General features: G+C 40.4%; 2 protein-coding genes and 4 non-coding genes across 16 annotated transcripts in view; 2 read left to right on the forward strand and 4 right to left on the reverse strand.

The window, feature by feature from the left end:
- LOC133498257 (myocyte-specific enhancer factor 2A-like) overlaps window positions 1-16,749 on the forward strand; it is a 29,237-nt gene extending 12,488 nt beyond the window's left edge. For all 6 annotated transcript variants that reach the window (XM_061814857.1, XM_061814858.1, XM_061814859.1 and 3 more), the window contains 9 exons: window positions 1,977-2,180; window positions 3,655-3,795; window positions 4,165-4,309; window positions 5,443-5,496; window positions 7,127-7,242; window positions 8,842-8,953; window positions 9,674-9,779; window positions 15,176-15,345; window positions 15,950-16,749. In XM_061814857.1, coding sequence (XP_061670841.1) covers window positions 1,977-2,180; window positions 3,655-3,795; window positions 4,165-4,309; window positions 5,443-5,496; window positions 7,127-7,242; window positions 8,842-8,953; window positions 9,674-9,779; window positions 15,176-15,345; window positions 15,950-16,029 — 1,128 coding nt within the window. In that variant the 3' untranslated portion in view covers window positions 16,030-16,749. The remainder of the gene's footprint in view (window positions 1-1,976; window positions 2,181-3,654; window positions 3,796-4,164; window positions 4,310-5,442; window positions 5,497-7,126; window positions 7,243-8,841; window positions 8,954-9,673; window positions 9,780-15,175; window positions 15,346-15,949) is intronic.
- Window positions 11,563-11,633, reverse strand: LOC133498701 (small nucleolar RNA SNORD99). Its single transcript, XR_009794448.1, has one exon. It is a non-coding gene; the product is annotated as a small nucleolar RNA SNORD99 (small nucleolar RNA).
- On the reverse strand, window positions 11,755-11,881 carry LOC133498699 (small nucleolar RNA SNORA44). The gene has a single exon (XR_009794446.1). It is a non-coding gene; the product is annotated as a small nucleolar RNA SNORA44 (small nucleolar RNA).
- On the reverse strand, window positions 12,565-12,629 carry LOC133498691 (small nucleolar RNA SNORD103/SNORD85). The gene has a single exon (XR_009794439.1). It is a non-coding gene; the product is annotated as a small nucleolar RNA SNORD103/SNORD85 (small nucleolar RNA).
- LOC133498692 (small nucleolar RNA SNORA16B/SNORA16A family) lies at window positions 13,167-13,307 on the reverse strand. The gene has a single exon (XR_009794440.1). It is a non-coding gene; the product is annotated as a small nucleolar RNA SNORA16B/SNORA16A family (small nucleolar RNA).
- Window positions 16,750-19,192: 2,443 nt separating the features above from the next.
- LOC133498259 (multiple C2 and transmembrane domain-containing protein 2-like) overlaps window positions 19,193-22,369 on the forward strand; it is a 46,976-nt gene continuing 43,799 nt past the window's right edge. For 3 of the 6 annotated variants that reach the window (XM_061814870.1, XM_061814871.1, XM_061814872.1), the window contains exons 1-2: window positions 19,194-19,437; window positions 19,732-19,845. In XM_061814870.1, coding sequence (XP_061670854.1) covers window positions 19,398-19,437; window positions 19,732-19,845 — 154 coding nt within the window. In that variant the 5' untranslated portion in view covers window positions 19,194-19,397. Of the gene's footprint in view, window positions 19,438-19,731; window positions 19,846-19,975; window positions 20,082-22,369 lie in introns of those variants that run through there. The other 3 variants (XM_061814873.1, XM_061814875.1, XM_061814876.1) reach the window with 3 other exon arrangements.

Here is a 22,369-nt window from a genome sequence, read left to right on the forward strand (position 1 = left end):
TAAGCTCTCCATTAATGATGGGACGAGAAGCTCAGTCATCCAGGAGGGGCTCAGAGAAGACCCCCATGCCCCTCTGCATTGAGAGGAACCAGATGAGGTGGCTCGGGCATCTGATCAGGATACTTTATGGACGCCTCCAGTGTTTGGTGTTTCGTGCATGTCCCAGCGGGAGGAGACCCCAGGGATGACTCACGACTGGCTGGAGAGACTATATCTCCTGGGTGGCCTGGGAATGCCTCGGCATCTCCTCGTAAGAGCTGGATGAAGTGGCTGTGGAGAGGCAAGTCTGGGTTTCGACCTCAGATAGGTGTGGGAAAATGGATGGATGGATATTACTACCAATAATAATCCCATCTTGTTTGCTATGGTGTGGGGAGAAAGGCATGGGGCTGGGGCTAGGGATGTGGTGGGATTTACATTCCATAATACTTTGTCTAGGCTGTGGTAGATGTAGGCTGATGTTTATTTATTTTTTCCTCAACCAATTTTACAGACTTGGCCTTTGCTTTTAGTAGCTACTCTTTTTATTTTTTTGAAACTCATCTCTGTGCTTCTTAGACAACACATGACATCATGATCAGGATGTCAGCAAAACATATAAAATTTTATTTTACAATACCCAAGGCTTTAATTACCCTTGAAAAATGATATTAATTGAATCAGCCATTCATTGGTCCTAAAAAATATAATCAATAATAATCAAATCAGATGATGATAGGTCCTAAAAATGAGGCATTATATCATTATAGTAATTAAATCCAATAATTACAAAATAAAAATGAATAAAATATAATGCACAGATTAAATATGATGGTCATTGCTCATGAAATTGACATGAAGAATTAAGTATGCCAATTATAGTTTCTAAAACATAAATGCATGACATAATAATTGAATTGGCTGTTTGTAGGTCCTTAAAAGACACTTACAGGACAGTTTTTCCATTACGTTAGTTTCTCCACTTTGTTCAAGATCATCAAACAAATGTAAATGTCAAACAAGTATAACGTAAGTGAACTTATTGATCTCATAGTGAATTCATGGTACCATCAATCACAGCAAGTTTTTCCAGTCCCAAAGAAACAAATCAGCCCAAGACCATCATACTACCATCACATTTGACTTCCAGTATGATGTTCTTTTTCTAAAATGCCATATAATATCCTCCTAAAAGTCATGGAATAATTCAGATGGTTTTTTTTTTTGTGTATGCAAAAGTAAGATGAGCCGATATGTACTTTTTGGTCGACAGTGGTTTTCACCTTGGAACTCTGCCATGGATCCCATTTTTGCCTCGTCTCTTCCTGATAGTTGTGCTGTGAACATGACCTTAACTGAGGTAATGGAGGCCTGCAGTTCTTTAGAAGTTGTGTTCCTTTGTGGGCTCTAGGATGAGTCATTGCTGTTCTCTTGGTGTTCTCTCGGCCACTCCTGGGAAGGTTCATCACTGTTCCATGTTTTCTCTGTGAGGATAATGGCTCTCGGTATAGTTTCCTAGAGTCCTATAGCATTACAAATGACGTTTGTAACTCTTTGCAGGCTGATAGACGTCAATTACTTTCTTTCTTGGCTGTTCTGGAATTTCTTTGCATCGCGTCATTTTGTTGCATCTTTTTTAGATCTTTTGTTTGACTTGATTTGTTGGGATGTATTCTGTTGAAATGATTTCTTGATTGAACACGTCTGGAGGGAATCGGCTTTGGTTGTGATCGGTGAAAATTAATCAAAAATTGTGATTAGCTACTATTAATTATTTAACAAGGGGTAATTACTTTTGCACACAGGACCAGCTAACAGATTTTTTTTTCCCTTAATGAAAAAAAATCACCATTTAAAGACAGTGTTTTAGTTTACCACAGTTATATTTGTCTATTTACAAAAATCATATGCATTGTAGTAACTAAATCCAAATCCAAAATTACACTTAATGTAAAAATAATACCTGTAAAAATTCTATGGGGTTTGTGTCCATACAGGTGACATTCATGAAGAGAAAATTTGGGCTGATGAAGAAAGCTTATGAGCTGAGCGTGCTGTGCGACTGTGAGATCGCTCTGATTGTCTTCAACAGCTCCAACAAGCTGTTCCAGTACGCCAGCACCGACATGGACAAAGTGTTGCTCAAGTACACAGAGTACAACGAGCCCCACGAAAGCAGGACCAACTCTGACATTGTGGAGGTGGGACTTAAACCTTTTCATCAATATCATACAGGGCTGGGCAAACCTTTGTGTTCAAAGGACACGTTTGAGTTTTAAAATGTACTGTTGGGGGCCTCATTATTCATAGATAATGTTATAACGTCTGTGATTCAGAGCATTACAAATACACTTGCTTGCGTTTCTTGATTTTTATTTGCAATGGGTTATGATTAATATTTAATGATAACTATAATTACCCAATTTCTTCTCCCCAAGAGGGATTGCATCAAGAAGGGCATCCAGCGTAAAAACTGTGCCAAACAAATTTGACCGTTCATCAGTGATGTTACGCTGTGGCGACCCCTAACGGGACAAGCCGAAAGAAACTTATTTACTTACTTTTTTTAATAAATATTCACAACTTTTTTAAAGATAAGATCGGACATTTTTTTTAAATAATAATTTAAACATAAAAGAATGGTAAATGAATACAACAAATAATGGAGGACTCTTGATAATGTAAATGTCCATTGAGCTGGCTTAAAGAACGAGGCTGGTCGTATATGGTCGCTGGCCATACTTTGCCAACCCTTGCTCAAGTAAGCGAATTAGCCGTTTAACTGGTGCTAACCACAAGAAGGCACCTGTGTCAACTGCTCTCTGCTTCATTTTCTTGTGTGTATCACTTGTTAGCATGACGCTCGAACATGGTTTACATGCCGGACGGAAATGTTTGCAAAGCGTTGACATTTGACTCCAGCCTGCCCCGTTGTCGGAAAAGCATTTGCTGACCAGTCAGCGCAACATTGTTTTGTCACGCCAGGAAAGATGACTTCACCCACGGTGCTGCATCTTCACGGGTCACAACTGCAGTCAAAACACCAGACATTGGAGTCATGTGGGAAATAGTATTTACAGTTTACCCAAATAACCATTTGAAATGGTTAATACAGTGGTACCTTGACTGACAAGAGCCCTAACTTGAGTTATCCAATTCACGACCCAACGCATGGTTGAATTTATTGGTCAACACTAAGGACCTTATTTTGAGTAAATATAAGTAAATTTTTTCCAGTATATGTGAAAATATGTGAAATTTTAAAAGATATTTGTATCACATATATGTATGTGTGTGTATATATATTAATCTATCTAGTCTGTGATAAAGTATTAATTACTTTTCCCCCCCTTGTGTTCTTTTCTTTATGTTTCTTTTTTCCCCAGGCGTATTCTTTTCCCAATTTGGTAAAATATTTTGTATTATGCTTTTGTATTTATGCTTTTTTTCATCTAGGATTTTATTTTATATATAACCACATTACAAATAAAATGTATTCTATTTTTTAATGTACTTTTCCAAATATTTATCTAATCGAATGTGGTGTAAATTTGGCCATTATTTTTTTAATACATTTGTATCTTTCTGAAATGTTTTTTTTTCAATATTTTGTATTTTGTTTTGCCAAATGTTTTTGATTTACCTATATTCAATTTTTTTTCCTAATTACCCAAGGCGCTGAACAAGAAGGAGCAACGAAGCTGTGACAGCCCGGATGTGGGCGATGGGGCCACGTATGCCCTGACCCCAAATACTGAAGCCAAATACAAGAAGATCAATGATGACTTTGATGACATGATCAGGAACCACAAGATGGTGGGTGACAACACACCTCCTCCCCCACAATAGTTGCCAAGAGTTTCTTCCCCTATTGCTAATACATACTGAAATACAGACTCCGTGAATCCTTACTTATCTAGACGTCAGCCTTAATTTCTTTGGACCATAACTTGTTTTCCCATGTTTAGGAGAATATATTAACGTCTGATGAAACCAAGGTTGAAGTTTTTGTCCATAGTTCCAAGTATGGGTGTGTAGAATTTTTATATCCACTGTAGATTGCAGAGTTAGTTACTTAGTTAGCGACTTCATTAATCACTGTAGTCAGTCAGTGAATGACGTAAGTGAAATGTACTCATGTGTTGATTCCTGAGTCACTGCAATGCTGGTTTCCCCTGTGCGTAGTCGTCAAGTGTAACACAGCCAAACTTGGTGCATGTGGAAGGAGGAGGAACCAGTGATGGGCGAATGATGATTGTAGCATCTCATCACGCTCACCTGCACAGGAACATGCCCGTGATGCACAGGTCTACCAGTAACGCCACCACAGGTGTGTGAGGGTGCATGTGACAGTTAGTCAGTCAGGTAGTAAGTCACTTGATTAGTCAGTCAGTTAATCTGTGTGTATGTGTGCATGCATTTGTGCAAATGCATGCGTCATAATACTGTTTTGGACACAATACAACAAAAAACTGTACTAACCAACCTAATTCCGGTAAAGTCGAGACATTGTGTAAAACTTAAATACTAAATATTTTTCAACCTATATTCACTTAACATTATAAAGACAAGACCTTTAATGTTAAAACTGATGAATGTAACAAAAGTGTCCTCCCAGTACTCCAGACCTGTCTCTCATTTGCAAATCTGTGGCGTATGATGAATACAAAATAGGACAACAAAGACTGCAGACTGTTGAGAAACTGAAGTTGTAAAAGCAAAAATGGGAAATAATCCCACCTACAAAGCTTCAACAGTTTGTGACATCAGTTCTCAAATACTTATTGTTGTTACAAGGAAAGGTGATCTAACACATGGTAAGCATACCCCTGTTCCAATCCCTCTGGAATGCGTTGCAGGCATCCAGCCATCACTCAAGCCACTTATCCTCACAAGGTTCGCGGGAGTGCCGGAGGCTATCCCAGCTATCTTCAGACAGGAGGCAGGGTACATCCTGAACTGATTGCCAGCCGATTGCAGGGCACATAGAAACAAAGAACCATTCACACTCACAATCGCGCCAAAAGGCAATTTAGAGTCTCCAATTAATGGATGTTTTTGGGATGTGGAAGGAAACTGGAGTGCCCGGGGAAAAAACACACAGGCACAGGGAGAACAAGAAAACTCTACACAGGCAGGGCCAGGGTTCGAACCCCAGTCCTCAGAACTGTGAGGCAGACCCTCTAACCACCGTTCCGCTGTGTTGCAATTATCAAATTTAAAATGAGTGAATATTTTCAAAAATATTATGTCAATTTATATATTTTCCTTGTAGTGTATTCAATTTCATGTAAGTTAAAAAACATTCGCAAATCATTGCATTCAGTTTTTTTTTACGTTTTGCTCAGTGTCCCAACTTCATTAGAAGTGGGGTTTGTAGATCCAGTTGTTTGAGATGAATCTAGTGCATGTATTCATTGACAATGTGTGGAGCTCGCTTGCTAATTTTCCATTCCTGTTCAGGTGAAATGCAAAGCAGTTCCGATCTGATCCTACAGAATGGATCTGGACCAGATGGTATGTTCCTCTTAACAGTCGCACGTGAAGACACTCATGGACACACTCGCACCACTCACACTAAACTGATGGAATACATGGTTGTGTCACCTATCAACTCAGCTTTAATATCACATCTTTTCTGCCAAATAACGCAGGAGGACTGTTTGATTCACCAGTTATTTTGTGGATTATGCAGGTCTTTGGACAGTTAGTCAGCACATAAGTTATTTTCTTGGGCAGCCAATCAGTCTTTTCTGTTAGCCTGTCAGCTCGTTAGTTGTTTGGTTATTAAGATCTGTTTTGGTTTTCTGAAACATAATGCAGCAAGACTCCTCTCCAGCAGTCCCCCTAAAGACTCCAAAAAACGTTGAGTACTTTGAACTGTTGTTTGGTGCATAGGCACAAACAACAGTCAGGATCCGTACCCCCCACTCAAAGGTGGAGGGAAGTTACCCTCTCGTGACACTGGGGTGACCCGCACTGGACAGACGCCAAGCCAGGGGGCAATAAGTATACCCACAGCTGCTCGGTGCCTCTCACCGTGTGCAACTCCAGTGGAAGAGAGTCTAACCCATCTCAAGAGGACAGGTACCAGAGCCTAAACCGTGTGTGGAGGCAAGCTTGACCATATCTAGTCGTAAGTTCTCGACCTCACACACCAGTTTGGGCTCCTTCCCTGCCGGAGAGGTGACATCCTACATCTCTAGAGCCAACTTCTGTAGCTGGGGATCGGATCGCCAAGGCCCCCCCTTTCACCACCGGCCAGTTCACACTGCACCCGACTCCTATGGCCCCTCCCACAAGCGGTGCGCTCATGGGAAGGGCTGTGCCTGGCTGCGCCCCATGGGTGCAGCTCTGGTCATGAGGTGCTCACCTTTGAGCCCCACCTCCAGACCTGGCTCAAGAGGGGGGCCCCGGTGACTTGCGTTCGGGCAAGGGAAACCTAGATCCAATGTTTGTATTCATCGTAGATGTTTATGGAGCCGTACTTTGTCTGGTTCCTCAGCTATTATCTTTTTGCCGTGGGTGACCTCTGACAACTTATCTCCTAGGATCATTGGGACACACAAACCCCTCCACTATGATAAGGTGATGGCTCAAGGAGGGCAACAATAATAAAAAAGAATAACGTCTGAATCAGCATTCACACTATAGCAACAACAATACTGATTTAAAAGCAAAAAATACATAAAACAATCATAAATAAGCAACGGTCTTATATTTCACAATTTCAGAGGCATAAAAAAACATTGTGATACTATTTGGAAAAATACTGTATATCATCTTTAAAAATGATCTTGACTAGCTTCCCTGTGTCCCTCTGTTTGTCCTGAGTGGATATCAGCTCCCTGACCTCCTGCACTCAGTTAGTACATCTTATTGTCATTGCTGATTGGTCAGGAGAATAGTCAAGCGTTTGTCATCTTCTACCAAGATCTTCATCCTGCTCGCCGTCTTTGTGCTAACCCTCCCCAAAGGCTGTCCCTTCTACAAGCTGCACAATTATGTAACATCAAGCTCAATAATTCAGTGATTTCCCCTGTAATGAATAATAGCTGCACTCATCCTCATCATACTGCTGATGACCTTTTTCAAGTTTTGCCGAGGGTTAAACGTGGGTGTGACTTTTTCTGTGGTGTGTTTTTAGTGAACGGCTTTGTGGAATCATCTGGAAAAATCCGCCCTCCCAAATCGCCGACGCCGGCACGCAAGTCTGATCTGCGAGTGCTTATCCCCGCATCCAAGGGTGGGATGGCCACTCTGGTATGTATGTGTTAAAGTGTAACTTTTTAAAAAATATTTAAATACATTTACAGTATTTCGTACTTCAGACCTGGTACCTTGCCATTAAACAGTATTGGCAATTTCCCATTTTTTTATTATTACATTGTTTCCCCACTTTTTGTTTCAGATCATCAAACAGATGTAAATATCACACAAATCTAACCCAAGTGGAATAAAAAAAAAATGGTGATTTCATTTGTTACGAAAAAAGAGATGATGCAAAGTTTCCTGGCTCTGTGTGAAAAAGTAATTACCTCCCTTGTTAGGTCAGGAATTAATTGTTGGTAAAACACAATTTACCCAACACTGATTACCTCCAGACCTGTTCAGTCAAGAGATCACTTAAACCAAATCCTTTCCAAGAAAATCAAGCTGGGCAAAAGAGTTAAAAAAGAAGCAACAAAATCACACGATCCCAAGAAATTTCAGAACATTTGAGAAAAATAAATTTGGATCTATCAGTCTGAAAAGGGTTGCAAAAGCCATTTCCAAATCTTTAGGATTCCAGCGAACCATAGGGTGTGCCATTATTGTCTCTTGAAGAAAACATGGAACAGTGACGAACCTTCCCAAGAATATAACAATTTGTGAAGGGAGACAATTTATGATGGCACTGTCTATAAAGTATAATTAAAAGTATATAAAATCCCCATTTTTAAATCAAGCAAATTTATTCTGCACTTTTCTAGCGTTTCAGGAAAACACTCAATTCAGTTAGTTTTTTTTCTTTTTAAATATATCAATGCGATTTAAAAAAATGTCAAATTATTACATTATTCCGCCTACAATCCGTAAGCAGAAATCTGTGCAGGGTGAAGCACTTCACTATCAGTGAGTGGGTGTGATATACAGTATCTTCAGCCTTGTCACCAACACGTGGGCTTGTACACTCTTAATAGGAGATGACCTCATCATCCAGGGTGTGGTCATCACAACAACACCAAACTTCTGCTTCCTGTTGTTTATAAAAAAAAAAAGAAAAAAAAACTCATAATAAATGACTATTGTCTGGGTATTTTAGTTTAAAAAATGATTTATACTAAAGTCGTTTTAGTCTGTACTCTTAGTGGTTAAACACAAAATCATTATCCTCGACTATTTTTATAGAAAGGTTTTGGAATCCCGGATTCGCTCCAATGAGCTATGATACCGAAAAATATCATAGCTGCGTTAATACTGCCACCATGTGTCCAGAAAGAACAATGCAATAAAACGCCCCTCCCACCAGTATCAGCAATCCACAAGACGTTGTGTGAACATGTTTATCGTAATAGAACTCATGGGGGTTGGGGGGAGACAATCTAGGACCCAAGCCTGGTAATAAATTTTGGTTTGAAACTGACTGGGTTCACACGTTAATGAACATATAGAAAATGACTCCCGACTGGAAGCAGCTATCCTACAAAGCTTACAAAAAAAAACGTTGGCGCATAGTAGGCCTAAGTGTTAATCTGAGAATGAGAGAGGTTTTGCCAAAAAGAAATAGATTTAAAATTATTGTAAGCCTCTGTAACCTCCTGCAAAGTTTCAATATTTACTGCACTTGAATACAGTAGCATCATCATCATGCACTTTCAGGGTGAGCATCACCTGACAAGTCCAGCTTTGAGCACACCGGTGGTATCCATCAGCACTCCCAGCGTGGCCCACCACAACGTGCTGTACAGCACCATCAACTCTGGCGACAACGGTAACTAATCACATACTGGACTGTCAAATACTGTAGGCACATTGGCACAATCTGATGACACTCAAGTTATTTCAATGTCAAGTTTAGAGAGGTATAGTATTATTGTATTTACTCAAATACAGAGAGGACTGGGTATTTATTATTCTATTAGGTGTTTGACATTTTTTTATTACTTTAATAATGTTAGGTAATTTATCATTTTTAAAAATGTATTTAACTACTGATTTTTTTTTTACTCAAACACAATGCAGCCGATGGAAAATAAATTGTTATACAGTATACAGTAAACGTATTTAAATGTTTCAAATTGTACTTAAAGTATATTTAAATTGTACTATCTTACGCTTAAACGTTGAATAAAATACCAAATGCTATTATCACACATTTTTAAATTGCATGAAATAAGATTGAATTTTTTTTTACTATTCTTTATATTTTTAACTTAAAAACAGCAAGTGTTTTTTTTATCGTGTTTTATTTGAGGAAAATTAAATATTTTCTTTTTCTTCTTAAATATTGAAATGCTTTTGCTCTTTTCCCCCAAATTTTATCACTAAATGTAGATAAAAATGTTTTACATTTCTGATTTTAAAAAAAATGTTTTAAACTCAAGACAAAGTATTAAGGCCTTTTTTATTGAGCAAAAAAATGTTGTATAATAAAATTCATGGTGAGAATAAGATTGCATGTGTAAATGAAATGAATTTTTTTGGCGGTCAGATTACGAACTGAGCAGCGCTGAACTGTCAGGTTTCCCCTCTCCCACCGGACCATCTTTAAACTCCATGACCACATGGCAACAACAACAGATGACCACCTCACTGGGGTAAGACACAAACAAGATTTACCGTGGAACAGAATCACCATCACATGGCGTAACCTTCGGTTAAGGGTTACTAAAAAGACACAGTAATAAGGACCAAAACCTGTCGCAAATCGGGAAAATCTGAGTAATTGACGGCTACATGAAGAGGTTTGTAGTTACTTATAAATGCCACAAGATGGCAGCAAAACACCTTTTCTAGGGGACAAAGCTAAGGCCTGACCAAATCAAGCCTCTCCCTCCAGCAAATAGGCAATTTTTTTCAGCAAATAACAGAGGACAAAATGTGCAAACAGGTAAAAGTTCACTGTAAATCTGACTCATCTCAGTTTTTGTCTCACTTAATGTGGGAGATTAACCTTAGTCCTCTGATCTTAACTGCAGTTCTTAAGTTATTGGGATGCATTTATGACTTCTCGGATCAGTCGTCCTCACTCTCTTTGGTGTTTTTATGGTCAGGTGACCAGTTGAAGGTTCACCACTGATCTATATTTTTGCAATTCATGGATAATAGTTCCTACTGTGGTCCCAGATCTTTAGAAATGGTTTTATAGACTTTTTTTTTTTTTTACACTAATCTCAGTATCTTATGTTTCTGCATTACTTTAAATCTCTAAGGTTTTTAGCCTTTAGGATCTTTTGGTGTTCTTTGTCTGGCTCGTGCTATTTAAATGAGAACAGGTCCGGGAGTACCATGCCTGGGTGTGCCTTGAGAAATTGAAGTTGGGTATGATAGATTCAGATAAACCAGTTCCAAAAGTGCGGCCAATTATTTTCACACGGGGCCATGAAAGTTAAGGTTTTTTGCTCCCTTAATTGTGTGGTCTTGGAATATTTAAATGAGATTGGAAACATTTGTGACAAAAGGGGGCCAACACTGTCACACCACTGTATTGAAACCCCAACAACATTCAGATGAATTTCAGTCAACATGGACTCCTTTACAACAGTCAATTGTAATTTCAATTTTTGTAACTTAGGACACACTTCAAATAGCCAATGAGCTTGGGATGCTCTCTTCTACAATATTCCAACTGCAAAATGTACCTTATTTTTAGAGGTGAAATCAAATTTGTTGTAGACTGCAGTAGCAAAATGGCTAAAATTGGAAAGACTTTGCTGCCAATTTAACTCTGAACAGCTGGCACTGAGCTATGAAGCCTCATTACCAAGAAATGAGGTTCTAACTTTTTCAGTTGGGGTTCATGGCACCTGTGCTTAGTATTTTTAATTAAAATTTCCATTTAAAAGTAATCAAAGAACCCATTGTTGCACCCTCCCTGCGCAATTATATGCCCTCCACAGTGGTATGTCTACTTGTGAAATTAAACTGTTCAAGAAGTTGATTCATAACTTGAATTTTTTTCCAACACATTGCTTACACAAATAGCCTCCCTCCTACCCAATGGAGGGATGTGATGCTACATGACAGCCAATAGGAGAGCAGCTCTATTGCACCACTTTCAAACCAAGATACCAGTACAGAATTTTTACGTTTGGTGGAATCCAGCACAGTCTTTTCCCCCTTTTGTTTTTAGAGAATTTTTTCCAAGGGGGATTTTTGTAACCTGACTTTGTTGGTACGTTAGTCTCATTCATCTTCTGAGGCATTGTTCGCAAACAAGACAGACAGCATTAAAGATACAAAATGAGTTTTATTGACAAATCCAAGCAATTGACTTGAAAGTACTTACAACTCCAGGCGAATCATACCAAGTCCAAAACCCTAAGAACAAAGTCACATTTAGTGATTTTTATTTTCAAAAAGATTTAAACATTAGCATAGGTTTGATCTCAGTCCCATATCCGCAAGAGTCATCCAACAGTCTCCTTTTTTAAAGGTCATCCTAGATCACAAAAAAAACTGCATAAACCAGAAGTTCACATACCGCAGCAGTCTCCCACTCGAACTAGGAGGGAATGAAAAAAAGTTTTAGAACAAAATTAACTTTGTCATAATTAAATACAATCAGTTTTGATCTGTCGGACAGCTGAGTGGCTGCTTCTGTCACAAGTCAGAACAGTCAAAGACTGTCCAAGATGTTCTTGCATGCACTTGGAGGTCACAAGCTACACACAAGCCAGGCCCTTAGGATAGCATGCAGGGACTTCACAAAATTAGACATTTAGGTCCAAATTTTCAGATTAACCTAGAAGGCACCATTTCCTTTACAGGTCAACTTAATTTGGCTTCAACTTTTCACACAGCTGCCAAATGTTGCAGAACATCCTGATTTTGTTGATTTTTCTTTTTTAATTCATTCTGTCTGTAAAACTGTTCCCGATACTGTGGGAGGAAATCCTCCACGTTGAACAATTGCTTGGTGCACTTTTATTTTATTACCATTTATTAAACTTGTTTGAGTCTGGTATCAAAGCATTCCAAGGCTCCATTGTACCTAAAAAGGCACACTGATCATCCTTACAAAAGTGTCATAAACTGAGACTCAGGTGCTAATACCCAATATATTACACCTGCTAACATCAAATTTGTGATATATTTATATATTCAACATAATTTATTAGTATTCAGTAAATTGATTGTTGCACAAACTTGCTCGAAAAATTAAATGCGCACAATTTTTTGAGGTGTACACAGCTTTGTCTTCACCAATATGGAGCAATTCCTGAAATTTCACCTAAAAGCAAAATATTTAAAAGTAATTCAATTATAATGTGTATTTACCTGAACACCAAGGGGGGAGACCCTTAAACCTGAATGAGAGAAATATTGACTGTTAGATTAGGTTTAAAAAAAAAAAAAAAAAAAGACAGGAATTTATTGCATTTTGGCTCAGTAATTAAGAATCAGTCACAGATCTCAGTGAGGGCAAGTTTGTCATCACAGCCAAACCCAGGTGCAGTGTGGAATTGTCCAAGTGTAACAATATTACAAAGAAAAAAAGAACATTTGAACGAGCAGCAAGCGGATTTCAGCCTTTATGCTTTTCCTTTTGGACTGGTTTGCCCATTAGTGAAAACAAAATTAACATAATATCCAATAGGAATTTCATCTATCCTGACTGGTCTGTACAACATGGCTAAAGAAAATTTGTGCATTAAATGTGACAAACCTGCAATTTATTTCAGCTGTGTTTTTGTCCTTTTGGAATCAGTCCACCCAAAAGTAGTTTTGTATAAAATATGCGATAAAAATACATTTGTTTTGCTCAACATTATCAGTTAAAGCTATCCAATCGGTTTATTTGCTTGGACATTTTACAAATTCGTACAAAATGCATCTAGATTGTGTTGGACATTGGCAGTCCCACTGGACAGAATTGTATTCATTGACAAACCTCTAAATTTGTCGTCTTCGGCCATTCATGAGCCTCACACCTGCAAGGGGGGGAAAAAAAAAAATTAAGGTTATGAAATTATGACAGTTAAAAATGTCATTCCCTCAAATTGTTGCTGCATCAGTTACATTTGGAAACTGAGCAGCGACCGTCAGAGAAAGTTTTTCTGTTGGCTTCCTTTTGACCGTTCAATGCCACAAAAGGAGCAACAACGGCTTCGATAGGAGCCTCCTGGATTGGTATGTGACATCAAATTTCAAACTCATGGATTGAGAAAAAAAAAAATTATCATTGAAAGGAACTTTGAAAACCCTTTAAAATATTACTTAAATGATCAATACCTCGACTAAATTACAACCATTTAAAGATTGGGAATATGGGCTAATTATGGTATTAATAAACAAATAGTCGTGACCTTCCCGGTTAATTAGGATTTTCAAAAGGTAACTTTTTTTGTTTTTCAACTGATTTTCATGAAACTTTCACTGATGACAGCTTGACTAAAGCATTGCCATTTGCACTTATTTTAATTATAATTGCATGAAATAATCCCCAATTTCAATACTTAACCATCAATGTACCAATGATCATTCGTGAGCAAAATAGAGGTTCGTGTAGGGTTTTGAAATAAGTAAATCTTATCTACATAATGAATCCAGCGTCTATTTACAGTAATAAATACAAATGTTCATGCTATTAAACCCTCACAGACGAGGTCAACAGCGAGGGCAAATTTGGACAGGTCGAAGTCCTAATCATAGCTTTCCCCTTCCTTCCAGCATGCTATTCGATAGATTCCACCACCTTTCCGGCAACTTTACCGATTTTGCAATGAGACTAACATTTTTGCAAGCGTTAAAAAAAAAAAAAACTGAGAGCGGTCATATCACCTTCATATTTCACTTATGCATTAATAAGTACATAAATGCTCAATAAAACACGAAGTACTTTGGAAAAAAAGATATACTTACCAACAGGTTTTCATCGGAGTTTTAAACTGAGAAAAAAAAAATCGAATAAAAAGTACTACAAAAAAAAAAATCCAAAATGGAGGTTGCACACGGCAACGCGGACTAAGTCACCAGCGTCTATGTTTTGGTGCAAGAAGTCTTATACACGGAAAATTGTGACGCACAATGCACTGCAGATAAGTTTCTGATCTCAGCACAAATAGATCCATCGCGCAGTACGCTGACCGGCTGGGTTGTCGCGTACTTGGGCCGCCAGTATCAAGTCGCCGACCACGTGCCATGTGGCCCACTCAAGTGTATGGACCTTTCGCCTCGCCTTTACTTTACCGTTAGCTTTGAAGGCCAATACTGCACGGTAAACCGCGCGGTTATTCTAGCCACACCAAAAAACTAACAAAATCGATAAATCAACAAATAATACCATAGCTTATATATGACGCCTACTACTTCAACTAAGGCTGGATCGAAGAAAAGAGAGAGTCGCTGTGGTGAAGATCATTTATATATGTGTGTGACGTCATTTACGGCCTGCTGATTGGCCGATTCTTGCTCTTGGTGCATGATGGGAATTGTATTCCTAGTAATGGGTAATTCATTGCTATACTTGATAAATGTTTCTGGCTCACTTATTGCAACAGCACAATAAATACAACTTATTTTAGTGATGGTGATTAAAAATAAAATGAAAAAAAAAGTTTTATTAACAAATGGAAAAATACGATAGCGCACCAGGTTAGATTATTGGCCTGTGATGCAGATGCTGTTACTACTTGCACCATCATGCCAACCAACGGAAAAAAACAACAGTTCTTGAAAAAAATTGTTCATTAAATAATGACTTTTACGGGGGTGGGTCAATGACTAAATTGCACAGGACTCTTGATAATATAAATGCCAAGGATGGAATCATTTTCCTGCGCTGAACTTTTTGCATTTTGTCATTATGGGAGAATGTGTGTGGAATTTTGAGCAAGAAAATAAATGTCATCAAATTTGAAATCTGGCTTTAGCATAATGTTGCGGCAAAGCAATGTTGTTTGTAAAATTTGTTGTTGTCATAGTGGGCCCAAGATGGTGTCCACCCCCCTAACATCTTTCCCTTGCACTCTGCCATCCTCGTTATTTGCAGGCCAGGCATCAGCACCAACCACGGCACTATCAAGGCTGAGCCTCCTTCCCCACCTCCTCCTAGGGGCTATTCGGCTCCCCCCGAGGTTGCCGCACGGCGGGACGAGCATCAGACACTACGTCGCCCGGACTTGCTGCCGCTGGCTGTCGCTTGCCCGGAGGCTGACGACAGTACGTCAACCAAGCGTCTGCGCGTGGACAGCTGGGTCACCTAGATGAATGATCGCCATTCTGCAAATTCAGTGGACACACTTCCTGGTCTCAGGGATGCTAAAGCAATACAGTAAACAACACATCCTGACCCCCCCCCCACCACCCCAATCAAATTATTTCCTTTGACATGCAACCAAATGCCAATGCTGATATTGCTCTGGATAAATGATTAAAAAAAATGTTTCTGAATATATCACTTTAGCTGGAATCAGGAATGGATTTTCTATTATTATTATTATCATACATTTTACATGATCTTACTGTATGCATGTCCCTTTTTTCCCCAGTACGGTGGACTGTGGCTTAGTACAAATGGCTTAGACTTCCGAGGATCTGTGTTTGAATCACAACTTCAAGTTTGCATGTTTTACACTCGTTTGCATTGGTTCTTCCCACATTCCAAAAATGTGTTGCTCCTTGCAGGGATGTCAAATTTATTTTTGTCACAGGCCAGGTTGCAATTATGGTTTCTCTCAGAGGGGCATTATAGAACCATACAGTCCCGTCAAAAAGTATTTGCCCCCGTCCTGATTTCAGTTTTGTTTTTGTTTTTTTTCATTAGCATGTCACACAAAGGTTTCAAATGGTCAAACACGTCCTACCAGGAGGAGGCCCCAAGATGACCCAGGACAATTCAACTAGCTGGCCTGGTAATTGCTCGGGAGTGTCTGTGGGGAAGTAATGGCCTGACCTTGGATAAGTGGAATTAGATGAATAGATGGATGGATTTCCATGAAGACATTTAAGTATGGAAATTTCTGCAACATTGAACTGTCTGACACTAAAATCTTTGATCTTTTCATGAGTCATGTCTTTAAATTTATTTTTGTCACAGGCCAGGTTGCAATTATGGTTTCTCTCAGAGGGGCACTATAGAACCATACAGTCCCGTCAAAAAGTATTTGCCCCCGTCCTGATTTCAGTTTTGTTTTTGGTTTTTTTCATTAGCATGTCACACAAAGGTTTCAAATGGTCAAACACGTCCTACCAGGAGGAGGCCCCAAGATGACCCAGGACAATTCAACTAGCTGGCCTGGTAATTGCTCGGGAGTGTCTGTGGGGAAGTAATGGCCTGACCTTGGATAAGTGGAATTAGATGAATAGATGGATGGATTTCCATGAAGACATTTAAGTACGGAAATTTCTGCAACATTGAACTGTCTGACACTAAAATCTTTGATCTTTTCATGAGTCATGTCTTTAAATTGGGGGACTGATTGAAACAAGTTTTGCGTTTCTAGTTTGTGTTTCAAAGTTGGCATTCACTTTAAAAGGTACATATACATATTCCAGCCCTATTTGCTTTGACACTGTTCTCAGAGATTTTCATTCTGACTCTTCTGCAGACATGGCATGAATGCTGCAGACGTTGTCAAATGGAGACCCACACTCATACTTATCCTAACCTTAACCAGAGGTGTGTAGTAACGTGCTACCCTATTACATTTACTCCAGTCGCATTTTGCATAACCGCAGAAGATACAGTACTTTTACTCCGTGATAATAATCTCCATGCCACTCGGTACTTTCCTTTATCAGTAATTGCTGTGAAGGTCGACATAAATTCACCAATCAAACAATACAAGCAAGTCACGTGTCTGCAAATAAAGTGTTCCAGTGTTCACAGGTACCACGGAGGAGCTATACAATAATCAAGGGGGGGGGGTGTAAACCATCTGGAAGAAATTAGGGACAGTAGTAAATCCTTTGTTTTTTATTTAAAAAAAAAATGTGTTGCAATTGTAAAATGAAGCCAGGGAGACAAGTGATTTGTGAGTCGATTAAAAATGTTTTGCCATTTTTAAATTCATTCATGCAATTTCTCTGCCGCTTATCCTCACAAGGGTCACGGGCTGTCAACGGGCAGGAGGCGGGGTACACCCTGAGCTGGTTGCCAGCCAATCGCGGGGCAGATAGTGACAGTCACACTCACAATCACACCTAGGGGCAATTTAGAGAGTCCAGTTAATGTTGCATGTTTTTGGGATGTGGGTGGAAACCAGCGTGCCCAGAGAAAATCCATGCAGGCACGGAGAGAACATGCAATCTCCACACAGGCGTGGCCGGGATTGAACCAGGGACCTCAGAACTGTGAGGCCAACGCTTTCCAGCTGCTCCACCGTGCCGCCTATCTTTAATTTGTCCACCTGAAATAAGAACATCAAGGAGTGACTCTCCGTTCTCCAAACATTTGTCCTTCTTCGCTCCTCCGCCTTCTTCCTCCACAAGTGTTCAATGGGAACTCTGGTTGGAGGAGCTAACCTAAACAGGCGCAAGGACAGTGAAGGTTACAAAGAAGTGAGATCAAGTCCAACCACGGATTATCTTGACCTATAGACTGTTTACGACCATGTGACTACATCCGGGGCACCTGGCCACGTTGGATGGGTTCACTCTACTGACGCGCTGTTCACTCGATGGCTTTTGCAAAAAGACCGAAGTTACACAAATGTTCGTACGACTGTTAAAAGTGACCTGTGATGTCTAAAAAGACTTTGGAAAATTATCGGGGCTCATTAGATGTTGTTTCAAGAAACCGTTACGACAAGAAGTGTGCTTTGATCGAAAATATCGACCCACATGGCTTGGAGAAACACAAATGGAGCACACAAATGTGGGCGTCGGTAACCTATCCAGACATCGTCAACTATCTCTTCTTCTCGACAAGCGCTTGACCCATGGACCAACTAGAGAATGACAGGTCTGAAGCCTGCAACCTCAATGGGTGGGTTTGTCATGCGGCGGTATCCGTTGTAAGCAACCTGTCTCCACACTGCTGAGGTTAGTGTACCACACAATGCAATTTCAATATGTACTGCATGATTACGGTCAGCGTTGTGTTCAGTCATGTTAATTATACCAACGAAAGAGGTGTAGATTATTATTTTCGTTTTTTGTTACCGAGAGGGAGAGAGAGAGAGAGGTTCAATCGGGAGAAGGAGGTTCGACCAGGACGAGTCCCAACTGGAGCCCGCACCTTTTTCTCCATTTCCATGGCTACATTTTTAACTCAAGTCACGAAACAACTTGCGGTGCAGTAACTCGTTTTTGCAAACTTATTGTAATAAAACAGAAAATACAGATTTTGGAGAAATGCATTGCATTCACACACGAGTATTATGTAAGCCCTTGGCCCTAAAGAATACTTCTCCTTCACAGAACTTAGTTATTGCTAAGTAGGTGTGAAATTCTAAAAGGTATCCAATACTTACCAAGAACAAAATGCTCCGAGCAGACTTTGGTGCTAGATCGACTCTGCTAATACGAGACAGGCACAGTTGTCACCGTTTGGTTGATAACTGCTCCGTTTTCTCGCACTGGTTCTTGATCACAGCCGGCAGTTGAAAGAAAGACGCTTTATAACGCCCACTTTCGTTTGAGCAACCGATAACAAAGCAAGGCGCCCCCATTCATACGCCTTTCTGAAATGATTCCTGCTTGGTTACTATTTGTTTACTTGAATTCACCAAACCTATATGGCGCCCGCGTTTTAAATCAGAAGTTGTGTGACGTATGTCTAAAACAATCTATAGCATTGTTTGTTTGTGTTTAATAGGCAAATTCACAGTTATGGACAATTAAATTTTCATTTCCCCCGTTTCTGCATGGGTTTTCTCCGGGCACTCCAGTTTCCTCCCACATCCCAAAAAACATGCAACATTAATTGGACAATCTAAATTGCCCCTAAGTGTGATTGTGGGTGCGACTGTTGTCTGTCTCTATGTGCCTTGCGATTGGCTGGCAACCAGTTCAGAGTGTACCCCGCCTCCTCCCCGATAACAGTTGGGATTGGCTCCAGCATTTCCGCGACCCTTGTGAGAATAAGCGGCTGGATTGAGTGAGTGCGAATGGTTGTTTGTATCTTTGTTCCCAGGTGTGCGACCAATTGAAGATAAGTTCTCCGTAAAATGGACGGATTCGAGGTATGAGTGACACGGAAGAAACGTGAAGGAGGAAAAAAAGAACAATTACTGCTCAGTACTCTCACGAGCACTCTGGTTTCAGTGGCAATGACTGAAGCGAACCACATCCTGCGCAACCATCGCAAAGGTGTAGATAAGTTTGCTTTGCTGTATCCAATCATTTTCCCTAGATTTTGATTCGTGACGATTAAAAAAAACACAATAAGCATTGAGGGCGGAATTACATTACAGTATTATGCGAATTTCAAAGGAATTTACAGAAAGTGTCGCTAGTTCATATTGCTCGTGCTTTGTCGTTGAATTACAATCGAACACGAACCAGCATGCTAAAGCATGTATGTTGACATGACCGAAACACCGTCGTCATCGCTTTTATTTTGATATGTAACGGAAGCACTTGTTGCCCACCGAATGGGGGAAGAAAAAAAAGGTGGAGAGAAGCAAATTGGAGCAGTTTCGCAGTCGCGCGATGTGTGGTGGCCAAGCACGGACACCTTCACGCGTTGTGGGACGTTCCTCTGCCGCCGCCTCGAAGGTAAATAACGTCAACATTTGTCTTTTGCACTTCGGTTTCCGAGTGGTTGGGCAGCAGGGGCGGTGACCTTTTTTTTTTTTTTTTAACCTGAGCTTTGCGGAGCATCCGGATAAAAACGACGCTGGACAAAGTTGTTGAAAACAGAGACCACGCTTCCGGGTCTGGCTTTCCCGTTTTACTCGCTCTCAGACTACCGAAACTCAATTTTTTGGTGGGAGGGCGTCAGGGTTATTACAGTAAGTAAGTAAGTAAGTAATCCTTTGCCCCAAAAACCGAGACTGCATCTCAGTTTTTTTTACAATGCAGTGGGTCGGCTGATGTGCTTGCCCTGGTTATCAGTCCAGGTTGTGCCACGGTTCTCTCGCTGAAAATCCCCTTACGGTTCACCGAAGTCAAAAGTGTGGGAAACCTTTGGAATTTAATTCCTGCGAAAATAGGTCATTAAATATAGTCTGACCTTAATCTTAATCTAAACCACAAGAATAAACAGAGTATGATGAAACAAAAACCACACAAACAATCATGTGGTTTTTTTTCAATGATCGTCAGCATTCACAGGACTGGATAAAGTAAGTCAACCCTTGAATTTAAATAACGAAAGGAACAACCCTCCTTTAGCAGCAATTACCTCAACTAAATATTTCTTGTAGTTGTAGAACAGACATGCGCAATGATCTGGATTAATTTAGGATTGGTCCTCTTTTCAAAACTGTTGCCATTCAGGAAAATACCCGGGATATTTGGTCTGAATAACTTTCTTGAGGTTTTTCTCGAGGTTATGCCACAGCATCTCAATCTGAACAAATTCAGGACTTTGACTGGGGCACTTGAGAAAATGTTATTTTTTTCTTCTGAAGGAATTCTGTTATTGATCTGCTTCTGTATTTTGGATCATTGTCCAGTAGCACCCTCTTTTGAGCTTCAACTGCAAAATGTTTTGAGTAAATTTTTTCATTGACGAAAGCAAGATGAGGAGGCTCTCAGTAAACAAAGCATGACCATCCCACAATGCACCCCCCCCCCCACTGTGCTTCACATTTGGGATAAGGTTTTGAGGTTGACGTGATATGCTAATTTTCTTTCACATGGGTGTTCCTTCCAAAAAAATCTAACTTTGGTTTCGTCTCCCCCCATATTATTTTGTAACAACTACAGTAAGTGATATTTCACAAACTGTAAACCTACAGCAATGTTTGTTTCAAGATTTTCTTCTTTGTTGGTCACTCATCGACCCCAATCTTGTTTGATATTTTACGTACAGTAGATGTGTCAACAGAGATGTTGGTGTGTGCCATGTATTTCATACCAGATTGATACAGCTTGGTCACAGCCACGGTGGGTCTGATTCAAAGGGCCACTGTCATGAAATGCAGGATTTTTAGTATGTTATTAATGGAAAAAAGGGCAGCTGACCTGGACCCATGCGTTTTTTCACCACAAAACATGATTTGGACGTATACGGCTTTTTGTAACTCCCGCCGTGAAAGTCCTCTCGAGGGATTTGTTTTTGAGAAGAAGCAGGAAGTGACGTAAAGGACAGACCCGCCCTCAAGTGGACTCGTTTGTTTCTATTAGTTATTCGTTATTCCTTCGTGTTAGCCAAAATGCCGGCTCATTGCATTGCTAGACATTGCTTGAACACTCGGGAGGATGTATTTACCCTGTATAAGTTTGCAAAAGACCCGGTTCGTCGTGAAAAATGGATTGTACGGGTGCAATGGACAAGAGCTTGGTGGGTTCCAAATGACAGGTAGGTGTGTATACAGCTACTAAAAAAAATAATAGTTTGGGGCGGAAAGATCCGCATACGTATGACAGGGGTGCTAAAAGTGTCGATGTGCGCGTCGGATGGCGGCAGCTCTGAAGAACGCTGCCGACAATGCCGCGCTTAGCCGCGTGCGAAGACAACGCCATAAAGCGCCCGGGCTCGATGGCGTTGTTCATCGCGGACGGCAGCAGCTATGAACAACCCCGTAAAGCAGCCCACCTCGGCTGCGTGATAAGCCACCTTGGCGCCAAAAATGAGCCAACCTGGCCGAGGCGCCTCATACGCCCTTCACGGCCTCGACCAAGGCTGTGCGTCGGGCTCGCGGACGGTGGCGGCTCCGAACAACGCTGCCGACAATGTCGCACGCAGCCGCAGGCGACGACAACACCGTAAAGCGCCCCGGCTCGACGGTGTTGTTCATCGCGGACGGCTGCGGCTCTGAACAAGCCCGTAAAGGCGGTTTGGCAGTGATCGCATATCATCTGAATATGATTCAAAACAATAGGGTAATATTGCCTTGGTGACTTCACTCGGTTGTGTGATGTTCTCTTCTTCGAAAAGAGGTTCCGTGTCAGAGGGGCCGTGTTCGTCTCCCATAGTAGGTCCACCGCGTGTTTTCAATGGCGAATGTCCATGTGATGTCACGGACAGGGGATACAGCCAATATGGCGACCACTTGGATGTCGTTGAATATTACTTGCGCATGGATGACGCGCTCTCCGCTCATATTTATTTTTTTGTATAGACATTAATGTG

The sequence above is a fragment of the Syngnathoides biaculeatus genome, chromosome 3 (assembly GCF_019802595.1).
Source record: "Syngnathoides biaculeatus isolate LvHL_M chromosome 3, ASM1980259v1, whole genome shotgun sequence".
NCBI lineage: Eukaryota > Metazoa > Chordata > Actinopteri > Syngnathiformes > Syngnathidae > Syngnathoides > Syngnathoides biaculeatus.